General features: G+C 38.7%; 1 protein-coding gene across 1 annotated transcript in view; it reads left to right on the top strand.

The window, feature by feature from the left end:
- LOC126175843 (telomerase-binding protein EST1A) overlaps window positions 1-26,239 on the top strand; it is a 328,328-nt gene that overhangs the window by 139,812 nt on the left and 162,277 nt on the right. Inside the window, exons 9-11 of the mRNA XM_049922850.1 lie at window positions 278-492; window positions 606-684; window positions 21,478-21,588. Coding sequence (XP_049778807.1) covers window positions 278-492; window positions 606-684; window positions 21,478-21,588 — 405 coding nt within the window. The remainder of the gene's footprint in view (window positions 1-277; window positions 493-605; window positions 685-21,477; window positions 21,589-26,239) is intronic.

The following is a 26,239-nucleotide window of genomic DNA, read 5'->3' as shown; positions in this document are numbered from 1 at the left end:
TACTTCTTTAGCTTATGAACAGCTTCAAAATTCATTGATGAGGAGTTTCCTCATACAGTGGTAGCTTTCTGTTTTGTGATTCAAGTTAATGTACTGTGCATATTAGTTTTGTGATTAGTTCAGAAAGTTAGCTTTTATTTCACTTACATGGTTCATAAAGGAATTATATGGTTCATCATACATGTGAGCTAATTGCGTTCTAGCACTGGAACTGCTTTATGTAAAATATTTTTATATTTTGTGTTACAGCATAGCATTGTCTTTTATTATTTTCCAGGGTACAGCTTATTTTGAGCGACTACTTCTAGCGCTGGAACAGACTTACAAATTTAGTTTGGATTCATTTCTTGCATCTACCAGTTTATCAACGAAAGGACTTGGTTTCATTGGCTTGGCTTTAATTGCCTCCCAGAAGATTTTCCTATATTTAGGAGACTTAGCTCGATATAAAGAGCAAATTAATGAAACATCAAATTTTGGGAAGTCTAGACAGTGAGTACTGTTGAAACATATTTCATAATTACATTACTGATTTACTATATTACAGTATGTATGATTAATGAACATTATTAAGAATAGATACTGAAGATCTTGTTTCATTGCAGGTATTATATCCGAGCACACCAAATAAATCCAAAGAATGGCCGCCCATATAACCAGTTAGCTATCTTGGCTGTCTATGCTGTAAGTTAAGAAAATGTTTACTTTTATTGTAGTATTGAGGGAATTAGGAGGACAGCAAAAAATGAAGACTAGATAGAATTAGTCAGGATGTGTATTTTGTTCTGAGAAATAGAGCAGGTGAGAAATTAAAGTAAAGGCAATATCTTTTGAAAAAATTGAATGTAATAGGGAAATGAAGGCCAAAATTATATTACCTATGTTAGCACACCCGCTGTTGTGTAATGCATTTTGCATTACACAGAAAATGTGAGTAATCACTTGATAGTTCCCAATTCTAGTCCATGCTGAGTCATAATAAATAAGAGAACACACAAACAAGATAATCCAGAGTGTCAGTGGTCAAGCAAATCCATAGAACAGCAATCCTAAGCTTAGTCCAGCGGAAATGCAGCAAACTGTGGGGTCACCAAAGTTTGGTGTAAGTGAGATTTGAAGAGCTGCGCAGCATCCTGGTGACTGGATTGTCTCTCTGTGTTGTCAGCAGTCAGGCCCGTATGACAGCGTGAAGGCACCTCTTACTGGCCGGAAAGTTGTTGGTAGCAGACATCATCAGGGTATTGACCTTGATCGGATTAGTTGAGGCATAGCGTATGTAATCCACACCAACACCAATGTACAGCCTTAACAATTGTAAAGAGACCACTAAATTTGGTAATGGAGCTAAAATTATGTATTTAGTGTAATTTTTTTTCCTTAAAAGAGACCACAAAATTTGGGAATGGAGCTAAAATTATGTATTTAGTGTAATTTTTTCCCTTAAATCCCATGTTTTGTGGTCTCCTTCCAAGTGTTAACACATTGAAGCTGACAGACATACTTAAATACATTCACTACGTTTTAACCAAAAAATCCAACGGACGTACGTCATATTTTCTTCACTTCCGGCTTATTTATTTGTGATTTAAATGCATGTTTTACGTATGTAAGTAGTGAGACTAATTGTTTGCCTTGCCATAAGTGCATTGTTGATGGATAGTGTGCGCGTCTCTTGTGAATGGTACCAGTGTTATGTGAACTGCCTGCATGCTCAGAATATTGTTGAATGTTGTTTTATTCTGTGGCAGCTGTCATGTTGTGCTATTGTGTGCATCCTTCCCATGTGTAAAACATATAAATAGTGAATATGGCTAACAGACATAGCTTGTTAAACTTATGGATTGAAGAACTCTCGAACGATGGCTCAGAACTTGAATAATGACTGGTGTCCTTTTGATGTACTCCCTGAATTACCTCTGTTTGAAGAAATGAGTGGAATTCAGGTTCCTGTCGATACATTATCAACAGAACTAGATGGTTTGTTGTAATTTTTTGATCACAGTGTGTTTCTAAAAGTAAAGTCAGAGACAAATGTATATGCTACTGATAGTATTTCTGAACTTCGCCGCCAGAACATAATCAGACCAAAATCTTTATGGATGAAATGGAGAGCAGTGAGGATACATGAAGTATACCAATTTTTTGCAGTTGTTTTGTATATGTGTGTTGTAAAGAAACCTAAACATAGGGATTATTGGTCTGAAGACCATGTGATTGCTTCATCATTTGCTTGTCAGCTAATGTCAGGAGACAGATTTTTTGCCATATTCAGGACGTGAACAATAATGAGCTATGGATACGTAAACAAGAAGTAGGGCATGACCCTCTGCATAAAATAAGATCTATTTGGAACTTTTTCACAGCAAGACGCAGAAAAGTCTTTTAGACATCATCAAAATCTGACTGTGGTTGAAGCAATATGTCCTTTTCGAGGAAGAATTGGATTCCGTGTTTATATGAAAGACAAACCATTGAAATATGGGATAAAACTGTCTGTTGTAAGTGATGCTCAGACAGGTTGCATGTGCAATGCTGAAGTTTATATTGGAGGAAAAGGAAATGTTGAAAGTTCTATCAAACCCCTCCTGCTAGGCTATGTTCCTCTTACTTAAAAGAACAAGTGACATATGTGGACAGATTTTATACAAGTTCTGCAGTTCTTGAAGAACTATGGGAAAGAAATACATTGGAAGTTGGAAAGATAAACATGATGTACACATGTTGTCAACACAGCATAAGATGACTGCTTCGCATGTCAGTGTAAAATCCAGAAGTGGATATGTTGAGGTAGTAAAGCCAGATGTTGTACTAGACTGCACTTTGTGTAAAACAGGTGTTGACAGAGGAGAACAGGTGATGAGTTACTATCCCTTCCTGCAAAAGACTATAAAATAGTGGAAAAGCTTTTCTTCCATATTTTTATGAGGGCAGTTGTGAATGCCAACATTATTCACAATATCAAAAAAGGGCGCATTAGCAAAGCAATTGGTTCAAAAAGGAGGAGCGGAACTAAATAAAGAGACACATTCAGCATCTGGAGTTGCAAGTGCAAACAGACTCATAGCACATCGTTTTCCTGAGAAACTACCACCAACAGAAAAGAAAACAAACCCAGCTAGAAGATGCAAACTCTTTTGGGAACAAGGGAAAGCTGCAGGATACCTAGTGAGGAAAGAGACCAGATACTACTGTAGGCTATGTAACTCAGGCCTGTGTGTCCCCGAGTGTTTTGAATGATTTCATTCCCCAGTGAAGTTCTCTAATTTGTAAAAATGAGAAAAAAAAGTTTCACAATAAAACACTTCACCTATAAATGAAACATTTAGCATTTCCTGCTGGCTAGTGATTTCAAATCAATAGCCTACAATTCCCTACGACTTATGAAAATTTTGTCCATTCTGGGGAAAAATAAAAATGCTGAAAAACAGTATCTTTACAGTAATATCTACAAATCACTGTATAATTTATTTGTGTTAAACATATGCATGTTCATAAAGAGGAAGGATGGAAGGTTAAGCTGGTATACTGCCAAAAGGGGTAAGTGGATTAGTAAATTTATTAAGAAATTGTAAATTGTAAAAAATTTTCTCAGTATCTGGGTATTAACTGGATTGATGATCCATTAGGCTCCAATGTGTTGAGGTTAGATGATGATGAGCATTTAATGATGAGGCTTTAACCTTGAAACTAGTTTTGACCAAATAAATAAAGTAGTTATCAACTGCAGCTGCAAAAGATTTATTTCCTGAAACGTCCAAGAGATTGCACATTTCTCAGCTTATATAAACTGGCATGAGGATGTAAATTACAAAAGTTCAGGGCACAAAAATGAAATTTGATATGGATCTCAAATAATGGCGCATACATGACAGAACGTGTTTCTGTTTCTCATTCCACAATGTGTTTGTAACCTGTGATGAGTTGAGGTGCAAACACATCTCCAACAGCAAGACTTCCGCAATAAAAAGGTAATCTAATGCAGGAAAAGTAGAAACAACTTTTATTAACTTTATCAAATGCAGTAATATTTTCTAAAACAAGATTCATCTAAATAGCTCCAGATAATGGTTAAATCAAGTAGAAGACATATCTTTGCATTAGAATAGTGTGCAAGTAAGTGAAGCATTCTGTGCAGGCATTCTCAGTCTCCATGGCTGTGGCTGAGTGTTCACATGTGAAATTATGTAAGCAATTTAAAAACGAGAAGCAATTTAAAAACGAGAAGCAGTCAAAAACTCTGAGCTGTGTGAAATCATTCGTTGATAGGAAAACACTCTCTTCGGTGTCCGCTCCGGCTACTACAAACACTTCTGTTAACACCATCTAACTCTCTGTATAATAGAGACTGATCAGAATGTGATGGCGCAATGTTACAATGACTCTCCACTGGTGGCGGGAGTAAGTCTTCTCTTGTGACAGTGGTCAAAAACAGAAGTGCTCCTCTTGTCCTAAGCAGCCACTTATCGAGCAGCAGTGTAGCAGTGGCTACTCACAGCTGGCGGGGGCGTGGCTGTTTTCTCTTTCTGATTGCAATGCTGTGGAGACACACATCATCTTTGCAGTGGTTAATTGCTGGAGCACTGATATCGTTGGTTGACGACACCGCAGTTTCAGCACTAGAGTGGAAACCTGGTCTTAGATGGATGTACCTGTATAACAAATTGTTATTGGTTAGAGCTTCACCTTTCGAATGAACATGCTTCACCTCTAATAAACGGTGCACTACTGCTTTTGCTTAAAGTGCAGTAGTGTCCCACCTTGAGAGAAATGTCACAAGTAGCAACAAAAAGAACACACTTGGAAGCGATTTTCAGTCATGACAGAAATGAGATAAAATTTTAATAGCAAATTGAATAAACAAAATTTCACGTGGCAAATTTCTAGGAACCTATCTTAATCAAGGTAGCCACATAAACAACAAATGTGGAGGTAAAATCAAATGAAGCCCAGGATGGAAGCCCATGATGGAATAACAGTAATATGGAAGCTGTTTGGCAAAATAAAACAACAGAAACCTACGGTAGGCACATCAAAAAAGATAGATTGCAGCTTACCATTAAGTTGCAGGCAGGTACAACTAAAAGACACTTTTGGCCACTGCCTCCGTCACCAAAAAAGAGAAACACATACCAGTCAGATACACAAGCAAACACATCTCATGCATACATGATCTTTAACTCCAGCATCATGGTGTGTGTTTCTCTTTTACTGATGATGACTGCAGCTGAAAGCTTTATGTAAGTGTATTTTAATTGTACCTGTCTGCAACTTAGTGTGTCTTCTTTATGGCAAGTAGTAATCCATCTTTTTCGTAAATTGTTAATATATGGAAAGGATGGATTGCTCCTCACTACATGGAGGAGGCATTGAGTTGCAGGCAGGCCTCCAAGAGCCACCTCACCCTCACCACTCCTCACAGTCCTACCTCCTGTGTGCTTCCTAAAGTTTGTTAACCCATCCACATAGGTCATCCCATACTGGTGTACCGCAGAAAAAATCTCTGCCCTTGTGGAGTAACATGTCCGCCCTATTACGCGGGTCATTACATGCCAAGTGGTCTAGAGGTTTCCGCATGACCGTCATGGATTTGGATGAAATTGTGTATGAACAGTGGAACATGTTCCCAGTGAACATTGGTATAGCTTCATGATAATTCAGTACTTCCAAATGTATAGTCATTTGTTTGACCCCATAGCACAGCATCCATGAGTTTTTGGCAACTTTGAGGTAGAAGATCTCTTGCAATATATTTGTGAAAGAAACAAAACTAGGTCATCTTGTACCACTTTCTGTGCTTTCTTATATGAAATGATGATGATGATGACGATGATAATAATATTATTTGCTGAGTGATTTGCATATGCATAATTTGAAGCAAAGCCAGCGGAAAAAAACGGTGCTCGAAAAAATGTGAAATTTAGTTTTTTGCATCTCTGGAAGTAATTACAGGATAAACTTCAAACTTTTCACATAATAACTTACCAATACAAGGTAAGAATATAGAATATAAAATTTAATTCTCCTACTGCTTCCTAGTAGTTCACAAATTGAGGGCAAAATTGACAGTTTTTCTAAGAACTTAAAAAATTGCTTGTTTACGTATCCATAGCTCATTATTGTTCACGTCCTGAATATGGCAAAAAATCTGTCTCCTGACTTTAGCTGACAAGCAAATGATGAAGCAATCACATGGTCTTCAGACCAATAATCCCTATGTTTAGGTTTCTTTACAACACACATATACAAAACAACTGCAAAAAATTGGTATACTTCATGTATCCTCACTGCTCTCCATTTCATCCATAAAGATTTTGGTCTGATTATGTTCTGGCGGCGAAGTTCAGAAATACTATCAGTAGCATATACATTTGTCTCTGACTTTACTTTTAGAAACACACTGTGATCAAAAAATTACAACAAACCATCTAGTTCTGTTGATAATGTATCGACAGAAACCTGAATTCCACTCATTTCTTCAAACAGAGGTAATTCAGGGAGTACATCAAAAGGACACCAGTCATTATTCAAGTTCTGAGCCATCGTTCGAGAGTTCTTCAATCCATAAGTTTAACAAGCTATGTCTGTTAGCCATATTCACTATTTATATGTTTTACACATGGGAAGGATGCACACAATAGCACAACATGACAGCTGCCACAGAATAAAACAACATTCAACAATATTCTGAGCATGCAGGCAGTTCACATAACACTGGTACCATTCACAAGAGACGCGCACGCTATCCATCAACAATGCACTTATGGCAAGGCAAACAATTAGTCTCACTACTTACATACGTAAAACATGCATTTAAATCACAAATAAATAAGCCGGAAGTGAAGAAAATATGACGTACGTCCGTTGGATTTTTTGGTTAAAACGTAGTGAATGTATTTAAGTATGTCTGTCAGCTTCAATGTGTTAACACTTGGAAGGAGACCACAAAACATGGGATTTAAGGGAAAAAATTACACTAAATACATAATTTTAGCTCCATTCCCAAATTTTGTGGTCTCTTTTAAGGAAAAAAAATTACACTAAATACATAATTTTAGCTCCATTACCAAATTTAGTGGTCTCTTTACAATTGTTAAGGCTGTACATTGGTGTTGGTGTGGATTACATACGCTATGCCTCAACTAATCCGATCAAGGTCAATACCCTGATGATGTCTGCTACCAACAACTTTCCGGCCAGTAAGAGGTGCCTTCACGCTGTCATACGGGCCTGACTGCTGACAACACAGAGAGACAATCCAGTCACCAGGATGCTGCGCAGCTCTTCAAATCTCACTTACACCAAACTTTGGTGACCCCACAGTTTGCTGCATTTCCGCTGGACTAAGCTTAGGATTGCTGTTCTATGGATTTGCTTGACCACTGACACTCTGGATTATCTTGTTTGTGTGTTCTCTTATTTATTATGACTCAGCATGGACTAGAATTGGGAACTATCAAGTGATTACTCACATTTTCTGTGTAATGCAAAATGCATTACACAACAGCGGGTGTGCTAACATAGGTAATATAATTTTGGCCTTCATTTCCCTATTACATTCAATTTTTTCAAAGGTCTATTACAAGGGTATGAGCCATGATGTAAGGGTTGGCTCATATCCCTGTAATAGACCTAGATGCAAGACCTGTCCCATATGTCTTCCCACCACTGCCCCAGTCCAGTCACAAACATCACCTATCCCATCAAAGGCAGGGCTACTGTGTCATGTGATATACAAGCTAAGCTGCAACCGCTGTGCTGCATTCTATGTAGGCATGACAACCAACAAGCTGTCTGTCCGCACGAACGGCCACCGACAAACTGTGGCCAAGAAACAAGTGGACCACCCTGTTGCTGAACATGCTGCCAGACATGATATCCCTTGTCTTAATTACTGCTTCACAGCCTGTGCCGTATGTACCTTCCCACCAACACCAGCTTTTCTGAATTGCGCAGGTGGGAACTTCCCTGCAATACATCCTACGTTCCCGTAACCCTCCTGGCCTCAACCTTTGTTAGTCACTGTCCTCACCCATCCAGCCCCCTTCCTGTTCCCATTCCAGCACTACACTGCCGTCATTTTACTGCGACACCCAGTCTTTTAATTTCTTTTATTTCTCTCCTTTCTGCTACTTACACCCCCTCCCCCCTCCGCACCTTCTCTCCTGCCCTCCGTCTAAACTGCAACACTTCACTGTCCGCAGTACTAAATAATTCTAGGACATAATAAAAATGCCAATGGATTGTGGGCCCATTTTCACATCATAAAAAGTCAACTTTGAGTGCCAACAGAAAATGGGCCCATTTTCAATATGTATCCACCTTCTTGTTTTTTTTTTTTAGGGCCTTATACACTCGCAGCTACACTATTGGGTCAAACAAATAAATCCAGTAAAACCATGTTTTTATGTTCCTGTATCCTGCTTTCTACATTCAGTTTTGTCAGTATCAACAGAAGTTCTATTCTCTCAATGCAATGCTTTCCCGTTATTCACGATATCCTGTTACAACTAGAGTTAGCGCAATGAGCCAAGATTTTCATTGCAAGTGTGTTGGGTCATGATTGCCTGCATTGTATGTTCACAGTGTTTGGAAGTGTGAGAAAGGAATCTGAGTCACTTCCGCAATTATAAACACGATCTGAAGATAATAACTCTAGTAGCAACCTTTCTTCTGCTCATTGTGTTGCATTACAACAGCTTTAATTTAATTTCAGTCATTTATACAAATAAACATCACTTTTGAAGTTGGCAATCTGTATAATGGTCTTTCACGAATTGTTACTTCTGCATGGACATGTTGTAGTGCTAGTTCCCACCTGCAGAATTCTGAGAAACTTGCGTCTGGGGGAAGAATCCAGATGTCGTGTGTGGTGAAACGGGCACTGATGTCACGACTGTCATGTTATAACGTTACAACATATCCTTGGTTCTCGCCACCCACCTGGCCTTAATTTACGTTAATTCTTTCTGTCTCTGAATTTCTTCACAGTAACTACTCCATTTTAGTTCTCTACAGCTTTATTTTCTGACCTGTCTTATTTTTCACTGTCTCCCTCCCACCTCTGTCGTGTACAATGCACTTAGCATTTCATTTTTATTAATTCTTGCATGATGTTTTAGCAGCAATCTTTGTCTTGCATATTACCCTATCTCCCACCTTTTGGCTCTCACATTTGCAAATCTTATCCATTGCAGTCCCCACCAATCAGTCATCCCTTCTCATCCTGTCCAGTAAATCTCCCCTGACCCATGGTTCCGGGCGACTTTTGTGAAATCTACCCCTTTTCGTAAACCTCTCCAGTCCTTTCCCTCCCCCCTCTTCCTTCCCCTTCAACCATTCTGCCAGAAGAAGAAGCTACTGGCTCCAAAAGCTTGCATACGAGGGTAAGTCAGTTATTGTCCACAGAGTAGTTATAAAATTTTATTGTAATCAAATAGGAAACTTACAAGAACATATTTCGACATAGTCTCCTTGCATTTCAACACACTTAGTCCATTGTTATACAAGCTTCCTCATGACCTCATAAAAGAAGGTTCTTGGTTGAGCTGCAAGCCAGGAATGCACCACTTTTTTCACTGCTTCGTCTGAGGCAAATCGAAGGCCCCTTAATGCCTATCTGAGTGGACCAAACAAGTGATAGTCAGAAGGGGCAACATTGGGACTGTAGGATGATCCAGTACGTCAAATTTGAGTTCTGGAGCATTTCAGCAGTGTGGGCAGCAGTATGCAGACAGGCATTGTCGTGCAACAACACAACCCATTTTGACAGCAGTCCTTGGCGTTTTCTTTAACCTGGCAGTAAGCATCTCACTGTAACATACACTGTTTATTGTTGTGCATCTTTCTCCATAATGTTCCAATACTGGACCTTGTGCGTCACAGAAAACTGTAAGCATCAGTTTTCCTGTGGACGGTTGGGTCTTAAACTTTTTCTTGCACGGCGAATTTGGATATTTCTATTCCATACTATACCATTTACTCTCCGGGATGGGTAAGGCTGAAAAGTTGCTTGGAACTGTAGTATAAAGGAGACAAACATTTCTAATTCATTGATCCTGCATTGGAACATTACTGGCTAGCTTAGAAATATTTATTTGCTGTATCTGAACTTCTATCGTTTCATAGTTTATATATTTGGAACAGCCTCATTCAAAAATACGGATTTTCAACTGTTCTATATTCTATACGTCTTTGTAATAATTGTATGAACCTGCTCTCTTGATAATGTTTAGTTCTTTATGGAATAAAGTGTGGAGAATTACATTCTTTGGCTCCTAACTTGGTTTCTGAACAACGCATTTCATGTCTGAAGACTAAGGAAGTGTTTCAAGTTTCTTCATTTATACAACAGGGTGCTTTACAATTCCATTACAAACTTCTAGCAATTATAGAGGAGCCTGAGAGTAGATAATACTGAGTCATTTCATGTCAAGTCATCCAGCCATGACACCCATTATCTAGTTGTGAACTGAGATTTTGTGTACTGCTTTTGTATCCAATATCATGAACTTTCGCCAATTTTTATTGCTTTACGTACATTCTGTTGGTAGCAATTGCTGAAAGTTTGATGCAGAGCATTACTTCAGAGCAAATTGTAAAAATATGAAAATTGGCTGCAGTTTTTAAACAACAAATGGTATGCGAACAGTTTTTTCCCAGAATATCCTTTTGGACATTTAGTTTCTGAAAACATGTTAGAATTGTGCAATTAAATTTTTGTTAATTAATCTTTTATAATTTTTTGTTAAATTAGAAAAAATATTTTGGACAATTGAAATCTGTATCACAGCTCAGCCTTTTTGCTCCAGTCTTGGTTGGTGATATTGGTACAATGTGATGCATAGATTGTGTACCAGTAATTGCTTTTGCACTTGTGAAGCACTGAGATAGATAATGTCTGATTTGTACCATTTCGTCTTTTGAAACGAAGGGAACTGAAATGCCTTGCAGGTTCTCGTGACAGAATTCAAATACCCGTGAAGCTGTAAGTATCTGATCTTTATAAACTCTTTGCAAACTTGTTTTTGTGACAAGTCTTTTAACAGTGCCAGCAGTACCATCACATGGAGATTTTCCATGGCCGGTAGCAAAAAAGTACCAGCTGCACTTTATGTTGAAGTCGTGTTCATGGTAGCAGATATTTCTGAAATTCTTACAACCGTAAATCAAATACTCAACATATGCGAGATGAATTTCTGGAAATTCACACTTAAAAAAACAGTGCAGTCTTCTGAGTCTGGTACACCAAGGCAACATCATTTTCTAGATCATCAGAAAAAATACAAATACTTTTTGCATGCAACTGTTTGTCCTTTTTGTAATATATATAGACACTGTGAAGAGTGCAGCTGCCATTGCTCCCTTGGTACCCCTGTACTTCAGCTTGAACAACAAAATTGAGATTTTCACTGAAATCCATTAAAATTAACACTGATCTGTCATCAAGTGTTTCCTTCTTCATTTTCAGATAATCAGACTGTGATTAAGAAATAAGAGTTTGAAGTAAGTTTCTCAATTTTCTTAATTAGTGTGTCATAGAATTCCGATAGAGAAGTGATTTTAACTTTCAATGTCATTCTATCAGTTGATACCCATTGACTGTACTGAACCATCTCATCAGATCATCATCTTCTAGTTCATTTTCTATGTGGGTTTGAAGCAGTGAACTTGTGGGTCATTTTTCACACAGACGACGCATACAGGCTTCGTTATTTATATCACATGTTATTATTTTAACTAGCTCTTGGTATGTTTCTTTAATAGAAATGGAATTTAGAAGGAATTTAATGTTTTGGTGGTAAATTCACACACATACGGTATGTGTTCCCGATGATCCTGCAAGTATACACTGTTCTGGTCAATACAAGCAATTTTTGAGAATCCTACATTGTCTTCAGGATATTTTTTTATAGAGAGAATACAGTGCAGTTAAATTACTTGAAATAAGACTGTTTTGTTCATAGGTATTTTTGCTGGTGCTCACTTTTTCTTTTTTCCCAGGCATTATTCTTGTGTTTTTGTCACCCAAATAAAAACTCTTTACTTTTTGCACTGCATCATGTGGCATTGTCTTTCCTCTTTTCTGCTCAGCCATCGATAAAATACCCTTCTCCATTAAAAGAGCTCTTGCTTGTCATTCCAAATATTCATAAACCTGAAATTTGGAACCGACTTTCTGTCGAGACCAAGTTGGTGGCACAAGAGTAAGTAACTGAATTTTCTGTTTGATTTTGTCCATGAGTTCATCATGATGTTTTGCCTTTTCTTCCAGTTCTGTTAAATCATGGTCAGGGATAGCGCTTGCATCAGCAGCCAGCTCAACTTGATATGTGTGTGAATGTATAGTTTCCAGAGCCCCAGCTGCTGATTTCAATTTTCGTTTGGTTGATGCATACCGACTATGCCGAGCAACTGAATTTTTCAGGAGTCTGCACCTTCACGTTACTGTCATTTATATAGTCTGGTGATGAGTCGTCACTTGCTTGTTTTTCATTAATAAGTTTGTTATAGATTGGGCACATTTTCTGCCAGGAATAACACTAAAGCCTCTCATTTTGAAGGTCTTTGCCTTTCCTAAACTAATTTTACACAATCCAGATGAAACAGATCATTTATGGTGCTTGAAGGGATCACAACAAATTTTCTTATGCGGAGAGAATCTGTGCAGGTACCTGGCTTTGTGTTTAACACACACACATGAAACACGTAAATCACAGTATGAATGAATGTCTGTTGCTTTGCCATAATAAAAGTTCTTGTTCAGTTCTTGTTCTTCACTGATCAGTTCATTCACACAAGTCAGGGCATTATCACATCTATCTTGCAGATACTGTCCAAGAAAACACTGCTTACTTGTATTTTCCATACTACTTCAGTCATAAAACCAATATTTGTCGTAAATAATTCAAAAGATGGTTGGTGTAACCTAGAAAGTAATTAAATAATTAAAAATCATTCTATCCCATTGTTCCATTACAAAAGTATATCACATTATTATTGTAACATTATGAGACTTACTTTTGTTTCGGAATGAATATTTAAAAACTGCAACAGTTGAATTTTTAACCAATAATTGACTCTGGGTTCAGCTCAGCACAAGAAATCAGAACTGCATGCTCAGTGAACACATGAATCAAAACAAAGGAACTGGATGATGCAATACATGTAGTGGCAATAAAACAGTGTTCTCAGATTTACCATAAGGGTGACAACATTAAGTAGCACACAGGCACAATTAAGACACCTAAACATAAGCTTTTGGCCACAGCCTTCATCAGGAAAAGAAACACACACACACACACACACACACACACACACACACACAAATATTCATATACACAAGCAAGCATGCCTTACACACACGACTGTCATCTCCAGCAGCTCAGACGAGAATGCACCCGTCATATGGAACGGAAGTAGAAGTCTATAATAGGCGGGGAAGGGTAAGGGGTAGCAGTCTATGTTTGGTGGTGGGGGTGTGGGGGGTAGGGTAGTGCTGTCAAGCTGAATGTGCAGGGAATAGACTGCCAACAGGTGCAGCATCGAGAGGCTGTTGGGCAGCGAGGTGGAGAGGGGAGAAATGGGGAAAAAGGAAAGTATCGGGAAAAGATGGGTGGGTTCATTGGCAGAGGGCAGCACAAAAAGAGGGCGGGAGACGAGAATAGAAATGAGGTGATAGGACAAGAGGGTATGAAAACTGTTAGCTGGAGGGTAGCAACAGTATGTTTCCTTAGTTTGAGGCCAGGATAATTTCGGGAACAGCGAATGTGTTGTAAAGATGGCTCCCATCTGCACGGTTCAGAAAAGCCAATATAAAAAGCTGAGCTGGTATATGACATGGCTGCTTTTACAGGTGGCCTGGCCTCTTGCAGGGTAAGATAAGCCTGTGACAGGATGGGAATAGGAAGTGCTGGATGAATGGATTGGGCACGTCTTGCACCTTTGTCTTATACGAGGATATGATGCCTCTGGCAAGTTGTTGGGATTGGGAGTGGCATAAGGACGGACTAGGATGTTGTAGAGGTAGAGTGGGCGATGGAACACCAATTTAGGAGCGGTGGGAAGCATCTTGGGTAGGATGTGTTTCATTTCAGACGCGATGATAGGTGGTCATTTCAGTAAAGAATTTGTTAATATCTATTGAGGTTATCACAGACTGCAATTGTGAATTATCTGGGTGAATTTTGCCCTAGACAAATATGTTCCGAGTAAGGTCTTAAGGGGTGGAAAAGAGCCACGATGTTTAAATAGCTGTCTTAGAAACCTGGTATGTAAACAAACAGAATGTCATCTCAGATTCAAGAGAAGAAATAACAGAGCTGACAGATGAAAGCTGAGCGAAGTGAAAATAAGTGTAAGGAGAGCAATGAGAGAACCATTCAGTGACTTTGAAAGTAAAATCTTGTTGACCGATCTGAATAAAAAATCAAGATGTTATGGCCATATGTAAAATCAGTAGTGGGTCAAAATCATCTATCCATTCACGCAGTTCCCATACTTCCACAGAAACAGATGATAACAGAGAGAAGGCCGAAATACTGAATCTTGGTCTTCCAAAATAGTTTCACTGCAGAACATTGTAACATAGTCCCTCCTTTCAATTGTTGTACAAACCTCAGAAAGGCAGGTATTGAGATAACCAACAGCGCCCGAGATGCCGGTGCTGTTGATGGTTGTTGGGTTTAATGTGGACGGAGGTGCAGATGGAGCCATCATGGAGGAGGAGGTCAGCATACAGGGAGGTTGCATGGTGTGTTGAGGAGGATCAGGTGAAGCGGATGGGAGAGATGATGTTGATTCTGTGAAGTAATGAAGATAGGATGTCTTGGCCCAGAGTGTGGATTATAAAGATATCAATGAGTCTGAACCAACTAGGGTTTGGCATTTTGGGAAGCTAAGAAGATCTTCTCTAGATGGCCCATAAACGTGTTAACATAGGAAAGTGCCACGTGAATACCAGTGGCTGTGCCGCAGATTTGTTTGTATACCTTTCCTTCAAAGGGAAGGGAAGTAGTTGTGAGTTAGGATAAAGTTAGTAAGGTCTATGAGGAATAAGGTAGTGGGTTTGGAGTTTGAAGGATGTTGGGAAAGGTAGTTTTCAAGAGCATTAAGACTAGATCATGAGGGATGTTGGTTTATAGGGAGGTGGTGTCAACAGTGACGAGCTGGGATCTAGGAGTAAAGGGGTGGTAATGGTGGAGAGTTGGTGAAGGAAATGATTGGTATCTTTGACATTGAAGGCTAGAGTACAGGCAATTGTTTGGAGGGGTTGGTCAATGAGGGCCGAAACTGTTTCAGTGGGGAAACAGTATCTAGCCACAATGTAATGATCATGGTTATTGGGTTTGTGGATTTTAGGGAGAATGTAGAAGGTGGGTGTACAGGGTGTCGTAGGAGCCAGGGAAGATGTTCTGGCAATGGCTAAGGCTTTAAGCAGAGATTGGAGGTTGTGTTGGACTTCTAGGATGGGATCACACACACACACACACACACACACACACACACACACACACACGAGTAATCACAGGGATGCTTTATTCACTTCCCATCTGCTGCAATGCAAACCTCACTCATTAATGATAGCATTTGTAATTCTTACATTACAAATTAGGAAGGTTGGTTGTGATCCTTTCTGCTGCATTATTCAACACATTGATCTTCAGTTATACCACTTTATCTTGGACAATAAACATTAGCTCTTTTTGAGTTACCATCTCTTTTTGCATAGGTAATCTTCTTCTGTTTCTTGCACATCTTTTAATTTTAGGTGTAATTGCAAATCAAGTTTTTAATTATGACTATTTTCGAACATACATTTTCCACTATCAGAATCTACAATATAAAGAACAAATCAGTATTACTGTCTTAAAATCATTAAAACATTTTGTCAGATCTACTTATAAGTGACTATGTCTAAAATATATAAAAAATGTGTGTAATATATGTCAGTCACTATTCTCTTCTATTTTGTCAGGTCTAGTGTCCGGTAGGTACAACCCAGTATAGAATGGTCTCTTTTAGTCTGACTTGAACTGCCAGTTACGCACCAGCTATTTCTTCAAACATTTTAAATACACTTCCCTATTTTTCAGCTGTGCATCCCATCCTCGCTGCTAGAATCATCACTGGTTTTACTCTAGCTTCTAAAGTTAACTGTAGAGCTACAATTCTAACCAACTTTTTGTTCTTCACCAGGTTCTCCAGAAGTGCACTTTCGTTCCGGTGTTGCTTCATGTAGTCCACAATGAGACACTGCTACATGAATAGGGTGTCAAATTTAATAAACATTGACTTAACTGCCCATTCTCTGGTTCAAGGCCAGTATTACTAGAAAAAAAACTGTATTCAAATTTTTAATAGATATCTTAAAATATTTCACAAAATAAATGAAAAAAATAAAATCTTCAAATCAATAAAGAAAAAAAAAATTAAAGGTAAAGCTCTCATGGCCCCTTGTATTCATTTCTTTCTGCAGTGATGAAGTCACTGGTCATTGTTGAGGTCCGCACACTCTAAACTTCACTGTGAATTATTGTAAAATTTTCATATGTTGAATGTTTTCTGCTTCTAGAGCCTTGCAGCATCATTTTATAGTGCTTTCAACATATTTTACATGGACTAGATCTAATTGACCATCCCCTTTGCGCTTTCATTGGTTTTCCTGTGTTTTCAAATTTCTGTGTCAAAGTGCTGTATTTCGGCTGCTTGAGATTTTATTTGAGCTGTCAAGTTTTTGTTGCCTTTTAGAAACTTCACATTTGTTCTTGCAATTTGCGTATTTTCTTGATGGTCTCTCTGGAAGCCTTTGCTAATTCTTACTTCTACCAGTCTGACAATGCTATGGGTTGTGCTTTGTCCTGTTCCTTCCACATTTCATCTTGAAATCCATCTATCAATCTATCAGTCTTAGTAAAGCTTCCACTATCACTGTGTCCTGGTTCCAAACCCTTTCTAAGTTTTCCAAGAATGCCATTACTTCCTCCCATCCAGTTGTAATGGATTCTTCATAGCATTTGTTGTTGATTTGTTGAGCTACTTATTTCACTTCTGAGATTCTGTAAGTACAGATATATAATTTTTACTTGCGAGTTGCATAACTACCACTGCCACCACTGTTCATCATAATCATCATCACGAACATTTTCTAGCCACTGACTGGGTCTGTTGTACACATAAGTGTTTCCATTTTCCTCTGTCATCTCACCACTGCACTGCCTCTGCCTGTTTCTATTCTTCTTCTTTTCTCCAAATAATCTCCTCTGCCCTTTTCAGCTAACTGTCCGTTGGTGTTCCTTTTGATCTTTTGTGTTGAAGCCTCAGTTCATGAATTTACATTGATATTCTGTCATGTAATTCCTTTTTAGAAATTCACTTAAAAAACTGCTGATTCTCTACACTCCTGTAAGGGTAATTCCTTTGAAAGCTGTCTGATCTCTTTAATTTTTTATTCTGCCCATTCTTTGTACTCACATTCTGTTTCTGTCAAATTTAAAGTCCCTTTTCTTCATTGACCAGTTTTGAGGAATATAGGTCAGGTTAGGCATGTAGTAGAAACAAAATATTATTCCCTTGGTCTTGTGTGTGACATCTTTATTCCACTCCGTTTTGAGGAGTATAGGTCAGTTCAGGCATGTAGTAGAAACAAAATATTATTCCCTTGGTCTTGTGTGTGACATCTTTATTCCACTCCAAGCTCCTGACACTTCTCATAGTTTCTTCCTTTTGTTTCCAATACACTTCCAAGATATTTGAAGCTGTTAAAATTTTTCATCTGTTATTCCGCTAGTGCAATACATAAGTAGTCATCTCCTTTTCTTGGTCATGATTGTAAAACCGCTCTTCCTCACACTAAATTTGACTTTTGCCCATGCATCAGATTGTTGCCGAACTTCATCTTTCTTATTTCCCTAGATCCTTAGGTTATAAGCAAGGCCATTAACTTAACATTATCCTCTTCAACTCTCTTTTCCAACTTTTATGTATTATGTCTTCCATCACAACAACCAAAGGTAAGGCTAAAATTGCACCTGTTTACTCTCATTTATCCATCTTTTGCATTATTTCCTACTTTAAAATAGCTGGTACTTCCAAAATACATATCGAGCACTCTATCGGTTGCACATTTTTGCATTCCTTCTTCACCAGGGCTTCCAAGTAATTCACTGTGGCGCACATTCTGAGATGCCTTCTAAAGATCAAGGAAGACCATCAGCAAATCTAGCTCATATTAATGTTTCTTCTGGAACTGCCGTACCTAAAATGACTTATCATTGAGCTCCACAACCTAAATCCATGCTGCTGCTTCTCGTTTTTCTTCTCAGCTTTATTCCCTACACTCTTTCCTGGAATTTTCTCAGATACGATGGATGTAAATAAAGTCATCATAAATAAACTGTTTTCTATTTTTGGAAAAAAATTCAATAAAGACCAACCATGTACACCAGGTACCCACTGTTCCAGATAGTGAAGGCCATTTCTGTAGGATTAAGATTGAGGGATTTAGTTGGCAATAGAAACGTTATGGGATCCCTGAGTGTTTGTCAAACCAGGAATGTTTGTATGGAGGCTTGTTAAAACAGCTGCTGTCATCTTGGAAAAGATGGGTGTGCGCAGCGTACTAGTTAGTGGTGAAGATGTAGAAGAAAGGGCAGCACTCGGGTACTGAAAATATTAAAATAAACATGCTGTTAAATGTTCATGGTAACCCAAATGAGTGAGCCCAAGTTTAGGTACAAAAATGAAAACTGCCATCACAAGATCACCTCTGGCCTCAAATACAGAGTCCATGTGTTGGGAAAATTGCGGTGCCCTGTTTTATCTTCTTGAAAACATAAAGCCGCGCTCCTTGGACTATCAGTGTGAACGTACTTGAATGCAAGATACAGGCTCAGCTTCCCCGCAGCTCCGGCGTCTTCTGCTTGCATCAAACTCTTCTCCGAAGATTCTAAGAAGGTGAAAATTCATCTACTATTCCAAAATCCTATTATCTAGTCCAAATGAAGACTCTCAAAATTCAGTTGCTGTTAACATATTCTATATTCAAAATTCAATACACCATTTCACTGCCACATTAAACAGTAAGCCCACACTTTCTTAGGGCATTTGCACACAACTGAATTCAACCAAATTAAATAACATTTTTTCTCAACGATACAATACCAATATACATGTCAGTCTGCTCAAGACCAAGTCACTATTAATAATAATCTTTTTTTTTTTTCTTCCATTGTCTCTCCACAACACACAACAATCACCAATGTTTTTCGTGCATGAAATTCATCCATGGAATTCTGGGCTGGAAGTTTTTCTTTTCTCTTCGCTGCAACCGAGCGTGTCACTTGTTGGCCCGGTATTGCTCTTCTTTCTCGGTTAGCCTGCACAAATAACTTTTGCGACATTGTGTATCTGTTTATGCTACAACCCACTACAAAATAACGTGTTTGAAGCGCCTGGAACATAAGTGACTCCAGACTTTCGTAAAATTCTGGGGGCACTAAAAATGCATCATTTGGCTGTTGGTGCTCTCGGTACCTTGCATCTTTTCCATATGCACCAGGCAGCTACTGTCCAATGTCTGTGTTGCGTGGCCCATTGAAGATATGTAGCTTTATATTTTACTGTGAGAATTGCAATTGCATGGACCTCCCTGCAACTGTTCACTCAGAAAGTGATTGAGGTTGATCTGCGTTCACTGAAAGCAGCAATCCCTGTTGTGTTCAAAATCAATTGTCTTTGACAAGACATGACATTTGGTACCAGTCCCTGTCAGTTAGAATCCTTGTATGCTTTGTTATATTGTGTGAGTGGTATTTGTGTTACATTGTGCGTATGGCACCCCATTCATTGTAGACATGTTGGACAGTCAGCATTGATGCACCAACAAATCAAGCAACTTCATTCACAGTATTGTCATGGGTACATCCAGACATGTAATCTCCTATGTGTGTCGTCGTGTTACATACTCTGTGTCGTCGCATGTTAGAGCACTGATTTTGTTCAACTGACACATACAAACCATTTCATTGACATGACTTTTTTCAGATGTAGGAGGTCACATTAGTGCCTGGCACTAATTCTACACCATCTGCAGTACTCCAAAGTGGCCACTGTACTTTTTGAATGGGGTGACTATTATTTTGTCTGGTGAGCCTATATGGTCACAGATTTGAGTGTGACTAAAATGTTAATTCCAGCGTGGCTTAACGTTAGCTGTCTAAAATATCTATTCTGTATAAATCAGTATTATGAATTTTTAAACAATAAATGTTTTATATTATATTCTTGGTGTGATTTTGATGCAGTGAGATCTCTTCTTCACTGACACAGCCTTTGCTTGAGCACTTAAGCAAGCAACTGGTCATCTTCTGCAAGTGGATGTCTCCCTATTGGTTTCAATGAGCACTGTGGGTCCATGAAAAAAAGCAGTACTTTCACCACAAATTCTTTTAATTGACCAACACCTTTCGTATAATTAATTTTTTCTGTGATGAATTTTTATGAACGTTCTCTGACTACTTACACTTCCTCTGTGGTGAAATTCTGGATGAAAGCAAATTTGATGATGTCACTTTTATTTTATATTTCTTATTTAGTTTTATAATGTGTACTGCCTTAGTAGCCAGATAGATTTAGTTCAAATTGACATTGGCTGAGAAAGCTTGCACACTCACATTATTACCCATTGTCAACAAACAATGTTCCTTTAAATTTTATTGTTTATTTTCCTCAAGCATGTCACACCCTACTCCATTTTACTTTAATTTTCTTTAAACTCCAGATTTACTGTTCATGAGCTTCTCGTTCATCCCTAATGATGCACTATTTAAAAACAGAAATTTCAGCTCAGGAACTTGATGTTTGACTTTCTTCCATATATCTGTTTTATATTGGATGGCAAGAAGTTAACACTTTTGCTGACACATGCTTACATTGTCATCTGGTTACATATGCTGTATGGCTCAGATGATGTGGGCACTTAAAACTTGCTTTTTTGCTATCACTGATTAATATGCATATACTGATGTACCAGTTACATACATTTTTCTCTTAGGGTATGTTCTTTGAAATTGTATCTAAATCACTTACTGTATGAATATAATAGAGGGAAACATTCCACGTGGGAAAAATATTTGCCTTTACAAATGTCTGCTTGTGTCTGTGTATATGCGGATGGATATGTGTGTGTGTGCGCGAGTGTATACCTGTCCTTCTTTCCCCCTAAGGCAAGTCTTTCTGCTCCCGGGATTGGAATGACTCCTTACCCTCTCCCTTAAAACCCAAATCCTTTTGTCTTTCCCTCTCCTTCCCTCTTTCCTGACGAGGCAACCGTTGGTTGCGAAAGCTAGAATTTTGTGTGTATGTTTGTGTTTGTTTGTGTGTCTATCGACCTGCCAGCGCTTTTGTTTGGTAAGTCACTTACTATATGTTTTACTCTTTCTTAAAATACATGAAATTCATGTTTACTCGCATTTTTTCCAGAGAAGAAAGTTAGATGCAGTGTACTACTATATGCGCAGTTTGATGGCCTCCAATCCTGTGCAGTCTGCAAGGGAGAGCTTGCTTTCTCTCTTTGATGAAAATCGTAAGAAGGTAAGTTGCTTATAAAAGTATATGTCTCCTTAGAGACTAACTTCCTGTTGTTTCTTGTCTACGTGGACTATTTGGAAAGGAGGGAGGGAATGTCACTACATTCAGAAGATCTTTATTATATACAGCTTTAAGGTACAGCTGTCATTTATGTTTGTACATAATTGTATCCTACATTAAGGCAAATGTCATATCAAATAACCAATTTTTCAATGCTCTCATGGTAGAATACTGCCACCTGTATGTTAACTAAGTGTGCAAATCGTGTGTGTGTGTGGGGGGGGGGGGGGGGGTGATAGGTCTTTACATGGACATCTGGAATAGCTGCGTTACTGAATAAGAACCACAGATGGAACACCTATGGATGCCGCCATCTGTTTGGAGGTGGCCGTTAGGCCGGCATTCTGAATGGAACATCAGGAGAGAGATGTATCATTGGATCAGAAGCCAGCAGACATGAGAACGAAGTGTGTCGTCCTTGGCCCTTGGCTACCCGGGTCCGAGACCCCCATGTGATCCGTTCCTACAATTCATTGTTTGAAGGTTGTGACCGATGCACTAGCAATGCGACTGTCCATCAGCAATCATTGCCATGAGATCAGTGATTAGCCTAGAATCACATGCTGGGATGGTAAACAGGCTGTGAGTGTTTTACACAGCAGAAAACTCAAAGCATGGAAATTATTCTTGGAATGGAAAACAAAATTAAGTAATTAATTCCTGCTCCCTTCGGATGGGTGGTCTCTGCTTAATCCTCCCCGCTTGTACAGGAGTAGAGCATAGACTTCTTAAAAGTTGCGATTTTCTGAAGGTTCCTTTGGATAGCTGGTGGTCATAGGAAGCAACAAGGTGGATGCTTGGCTGCTGACATTAGATGGCGCTTGCCAGGCTGCTCTCCCCTCACGAGCCAGATGGCATAAGAACTGCAACATTCTGACTGGTGGGCTTTAGTGGGGGTCCAGGTGCTTAAAAAGTAAAAAGGGGTTCAATTTAGAAAAAGTTCCCGCAAAAAGTTCCAAGAGGTTTAATTTTAACAGTTACTCCAAAAATATTGGGGTGAACCTTATGACTACTACAGTTTTATCTGACACTAAGATTTTTGATACAGTGATCTGTTGTAATATGGCTGAAGGCCATGTCAGCTAGGGTTTGATCTTTAATCAATACCCGTAGGTATATGGCTCTAGTTCAATTCCATGACTACTACCTATATACTACTTGATATCAAAGTGAACCACTATTTTGTGGTGTAAACAGTACTTTAACTTATAACTAATGGAGGCTTATAGAGAGAAATAATTGTAAATATGCTGAATTCTAATTCCAATTTTTAAAGAAGTTTGCGCAGTAGTTTGTTGCTACCTCTTCACGCTGAAAAATTACATTTTAAGTCCTGTGCACAGTACTTCTGTTACAGGTGGTGGCAGTTCCACAGAGTAGTTCGTTCTAATTTATGTGCTTAGATGGGCCTGGGCACAAGTTTTCATATCTTAGAGTGTTGCATCCATGGACTTAGCATCATTAGGAACATCTGTGCTATCTTCCCACAATTGAAGCAACGGTTTAATGAAGTAAAGCTTTCAACTAAATATAAAGTTAAGATAGGGTCCATGCATCACTCCTTTTAGTTGTCCTTGTAGTTGCCTGATGGCTGAGGCTCAGGTGCAGCTTCATTAGGTGAACTGCTAAGTTGTTTACAGTAGCTCTTTCAATATAGTAGCCATATGGCTACCCTGAGGAAAACTAGAGCTAGAGGAACCGAGGAACCGAGATGGAGCTGGGTAGTGTTAACAACTATCATATACTTTTGATGATGCCAGTCATTAATGTACACTATTGCACAATCCATACTAATCTGCCCCTTCTTGTGAGGGATGAGTTTGTCTGTTGATCATAGCAGTTGGCTATCAGTAAAGTTGAGTGGCAGTGACCAATTGTAATGAGAGTTTACCTCCAAGCATAGTTCCGCTAAGTATAATAGAAATGGATGTTGGTTTACACTGAAATCATATTCCAGGTGTATAACATCTTAAGAATGGGAGGGATATTGTCAGAGTGAAGCAGTTGGTATCAGGAACAGATGCGGGATCATAACAAATTAGGGTAACAGTTACTGGTGCAAGCACAGTGTACAACTGTCTGTTTCTAACAGTAGGAATCCTGGTTCTCATGATGACCCAGAATTGGCATATGTAAACTGAAACAGTGTAGGACTCTGTTTTCAGCATAACAGGGTGGGGAGAAAGAAAAGGAAACATGAAACCAGCATCTGTGGTGCAGCTGAGCTAAAGACTGTTGCTGCAATTTTCGTGTTAGACTCGTGGCAAGAAACATTTGGAGATTGAAACCAACATGTGAAAAATTTTGGCAGACAAATCGGAAGAGGTGTTCTGGGCAGGAATGAAAAGTGTGCCCACCTGTATGCCCTTAGTGTCCCAGGCAGTCCAACACATTGCACTCTATATAGAGCTGCCTGCTTTGCATTGGTTACAGACATTCTAACATGGTAGTTAGTTAGGAGGCAGGTTTGTATCATATTAGGCTGCCCTCCTTTTGGTGCTGGGAGTGAAATGACTTTCACAGGTGTGGGTGCCCATTGTGGTGTGCGATGTCTCATGAACCATTACCGTATAACATTTGTCCAATGATAATGGGTGATAGGTCAGGTATTCCAAATATTGTGGCAGTCAACTGAGGGAACGCTATGGCTGACAGCCAAGCAAAGTACTCTTCTTTGAAGACATTGTGTGTAAGGTTGGAAAAGTTTGTGATTTCATGTGGTAATCTTCTGTTTGCTGCATTGGTTCCCTTACTAAGACACGGGGCCACCATACACTTGCAGAAAGAGAGGACAACGGAGTATCACTAAGGTGTCAATAGGAGTGGAAACAAAGATCAAGTAACTTTCCACTGGTAAATTGCTAGCATTAACTACGTATCAGCTAGGCGCACAAGAACGAAGTTTACTCCCTACAGCAGAACTTTTGAGAGAGACAGGTCGAACTTGGTAAGAAGGGAAGTGCAGTGCATCAGTAATCTAGGCAGGTTAAGGCAAAATGTTAAATGGGTACTGCCGGTAAGATTTAGTATAAACTTATTTCCTTCGAGAAAAGGAGTAAAGAATAGTGTTGAGGGTATGAATCAGGCAGGGAGGGCAAAATGAACTGGATAGTCGCCAATGGAGATTGCCCACTGATGTAAATCCACAACACAGATCGGCAAAACAGGTGATAGTGGTCTGGCCTTCTCAGCAGCATGAAGAAACAGTACCACTGAAAAATGTCCGGCCTCTCTGCCTTCTGTCGGAGTTTTGATTCAGCCCCTGACCATGCCTAATTAGGAAGTAGGTAAGGCCGAAGACCAATTGATGGCTCCTACAACATACTGGGGTGAGGTTTCTGTAACTGGCTAACTCTTCAACATTTACAACAAATGTGGCCATAATACTAGAAATTGTGAGAGTTAGGCATGCTTGACACACAGACTGGTTAGTGGCAGGTATACCCTGATTATTATAGTTAGTCAGCAAGTATAGCTACTTGGCGTACTCTTTTCACAAAGGGCACTGAATTGGGAGGTTTAGATATGGGGGCTACTTCTCATATTATACCCACTTAAGTATCTTAGGTATGAACACTACAAAACACAAAATAGAGTGAATAGTCTATTCTTTTGTAATAATGAACAAGTGTTTACGTACTTTGTTCATCTTAAGAATAAATCTGATGTAAACAAACACAAGTACAATGATTTGCCAGCAGCCGTAACTCTTATACAGTACATTGATGTTATTCCACTCTTGGGAATAGGTCCAAATTATGTATCAGGTATTTTTTTACTATGTCATTGTAAACGAAACTTAAAGACATTCTGATGTATTAACAGCCATCAACATTGTTCTTAATCGTACTTTCACTATGTAATTTTTATTTTAAGAAATCGTGTACATAGACAGTCATGCAGTCTCTGATTGTGTTGCTGTTAATGTGTACTGTGAAACTGGATGACACTGCTTCCTGCTTCATAGTGAAACATGCATGCAGAACACCATTAATGGTGGGAAACAAGTTGTTCGTAATATTTTCACACGCTTGTAAGACAAAAACCAGCTCTGACATCTTTTGAGAAACGCAGTAATAAATAGTAGGTCATATTCAAATTATATGTGTGGCGTAATTGGTAGCATTGTTGAATTATAATGATGTATGCTTTGGGGCACAGATCGGATCTCTTTGTGGCCCCAAAAAAAATTTTTTTTTTTTAATATCTAGATCATTTAACTATGAAATTAATCAAATATATGTTAATTAACTCTCACTACACCATGTTATATCAGGAAAAAATGCATGCCTTCTCGTTTCTAATTACACATTGCACACAAAATTGTGGTTTTCATGCAAATATAAATTCTTAAGTGTCAGTATTTTATAAAAGATAGTTAAATATCACACAGTCAAATTTTTTGGAGAAAAATGAAAAAATAAAATGTATAATGTTTGTATAATGTGATCTTATACAAGCCAGAGCAATAAGCTTCATAGAAACATGGAAAACAATTTTCACGGCATCGAGCACACTGTACAAATGCTGTATTTTTACAGTTGTCACTGTACCACTGTTATCTGAACCCAAAAAAACGGAGGTAGAAAACTGA

This window comes from Schistocerca cancellata, chromosome 1, assembly GCF_023864275.1.
Source record: "Schistocerca cancellata isolate TAMUIC-IGC-003103 chromosome 1, iqSchCanc2.1, whole genome shotgun sequence".
NCBI lineage: Eukaryota > Metazoa > Arthropoda > Insecta > Orthoptera > Acrididae > Schistocerca > Schistocerca cancellata.
Note: the sequence above shows the minus strand (reverse complement) of the source record. Positions and strands in the feature narration are given on the sequence as shown.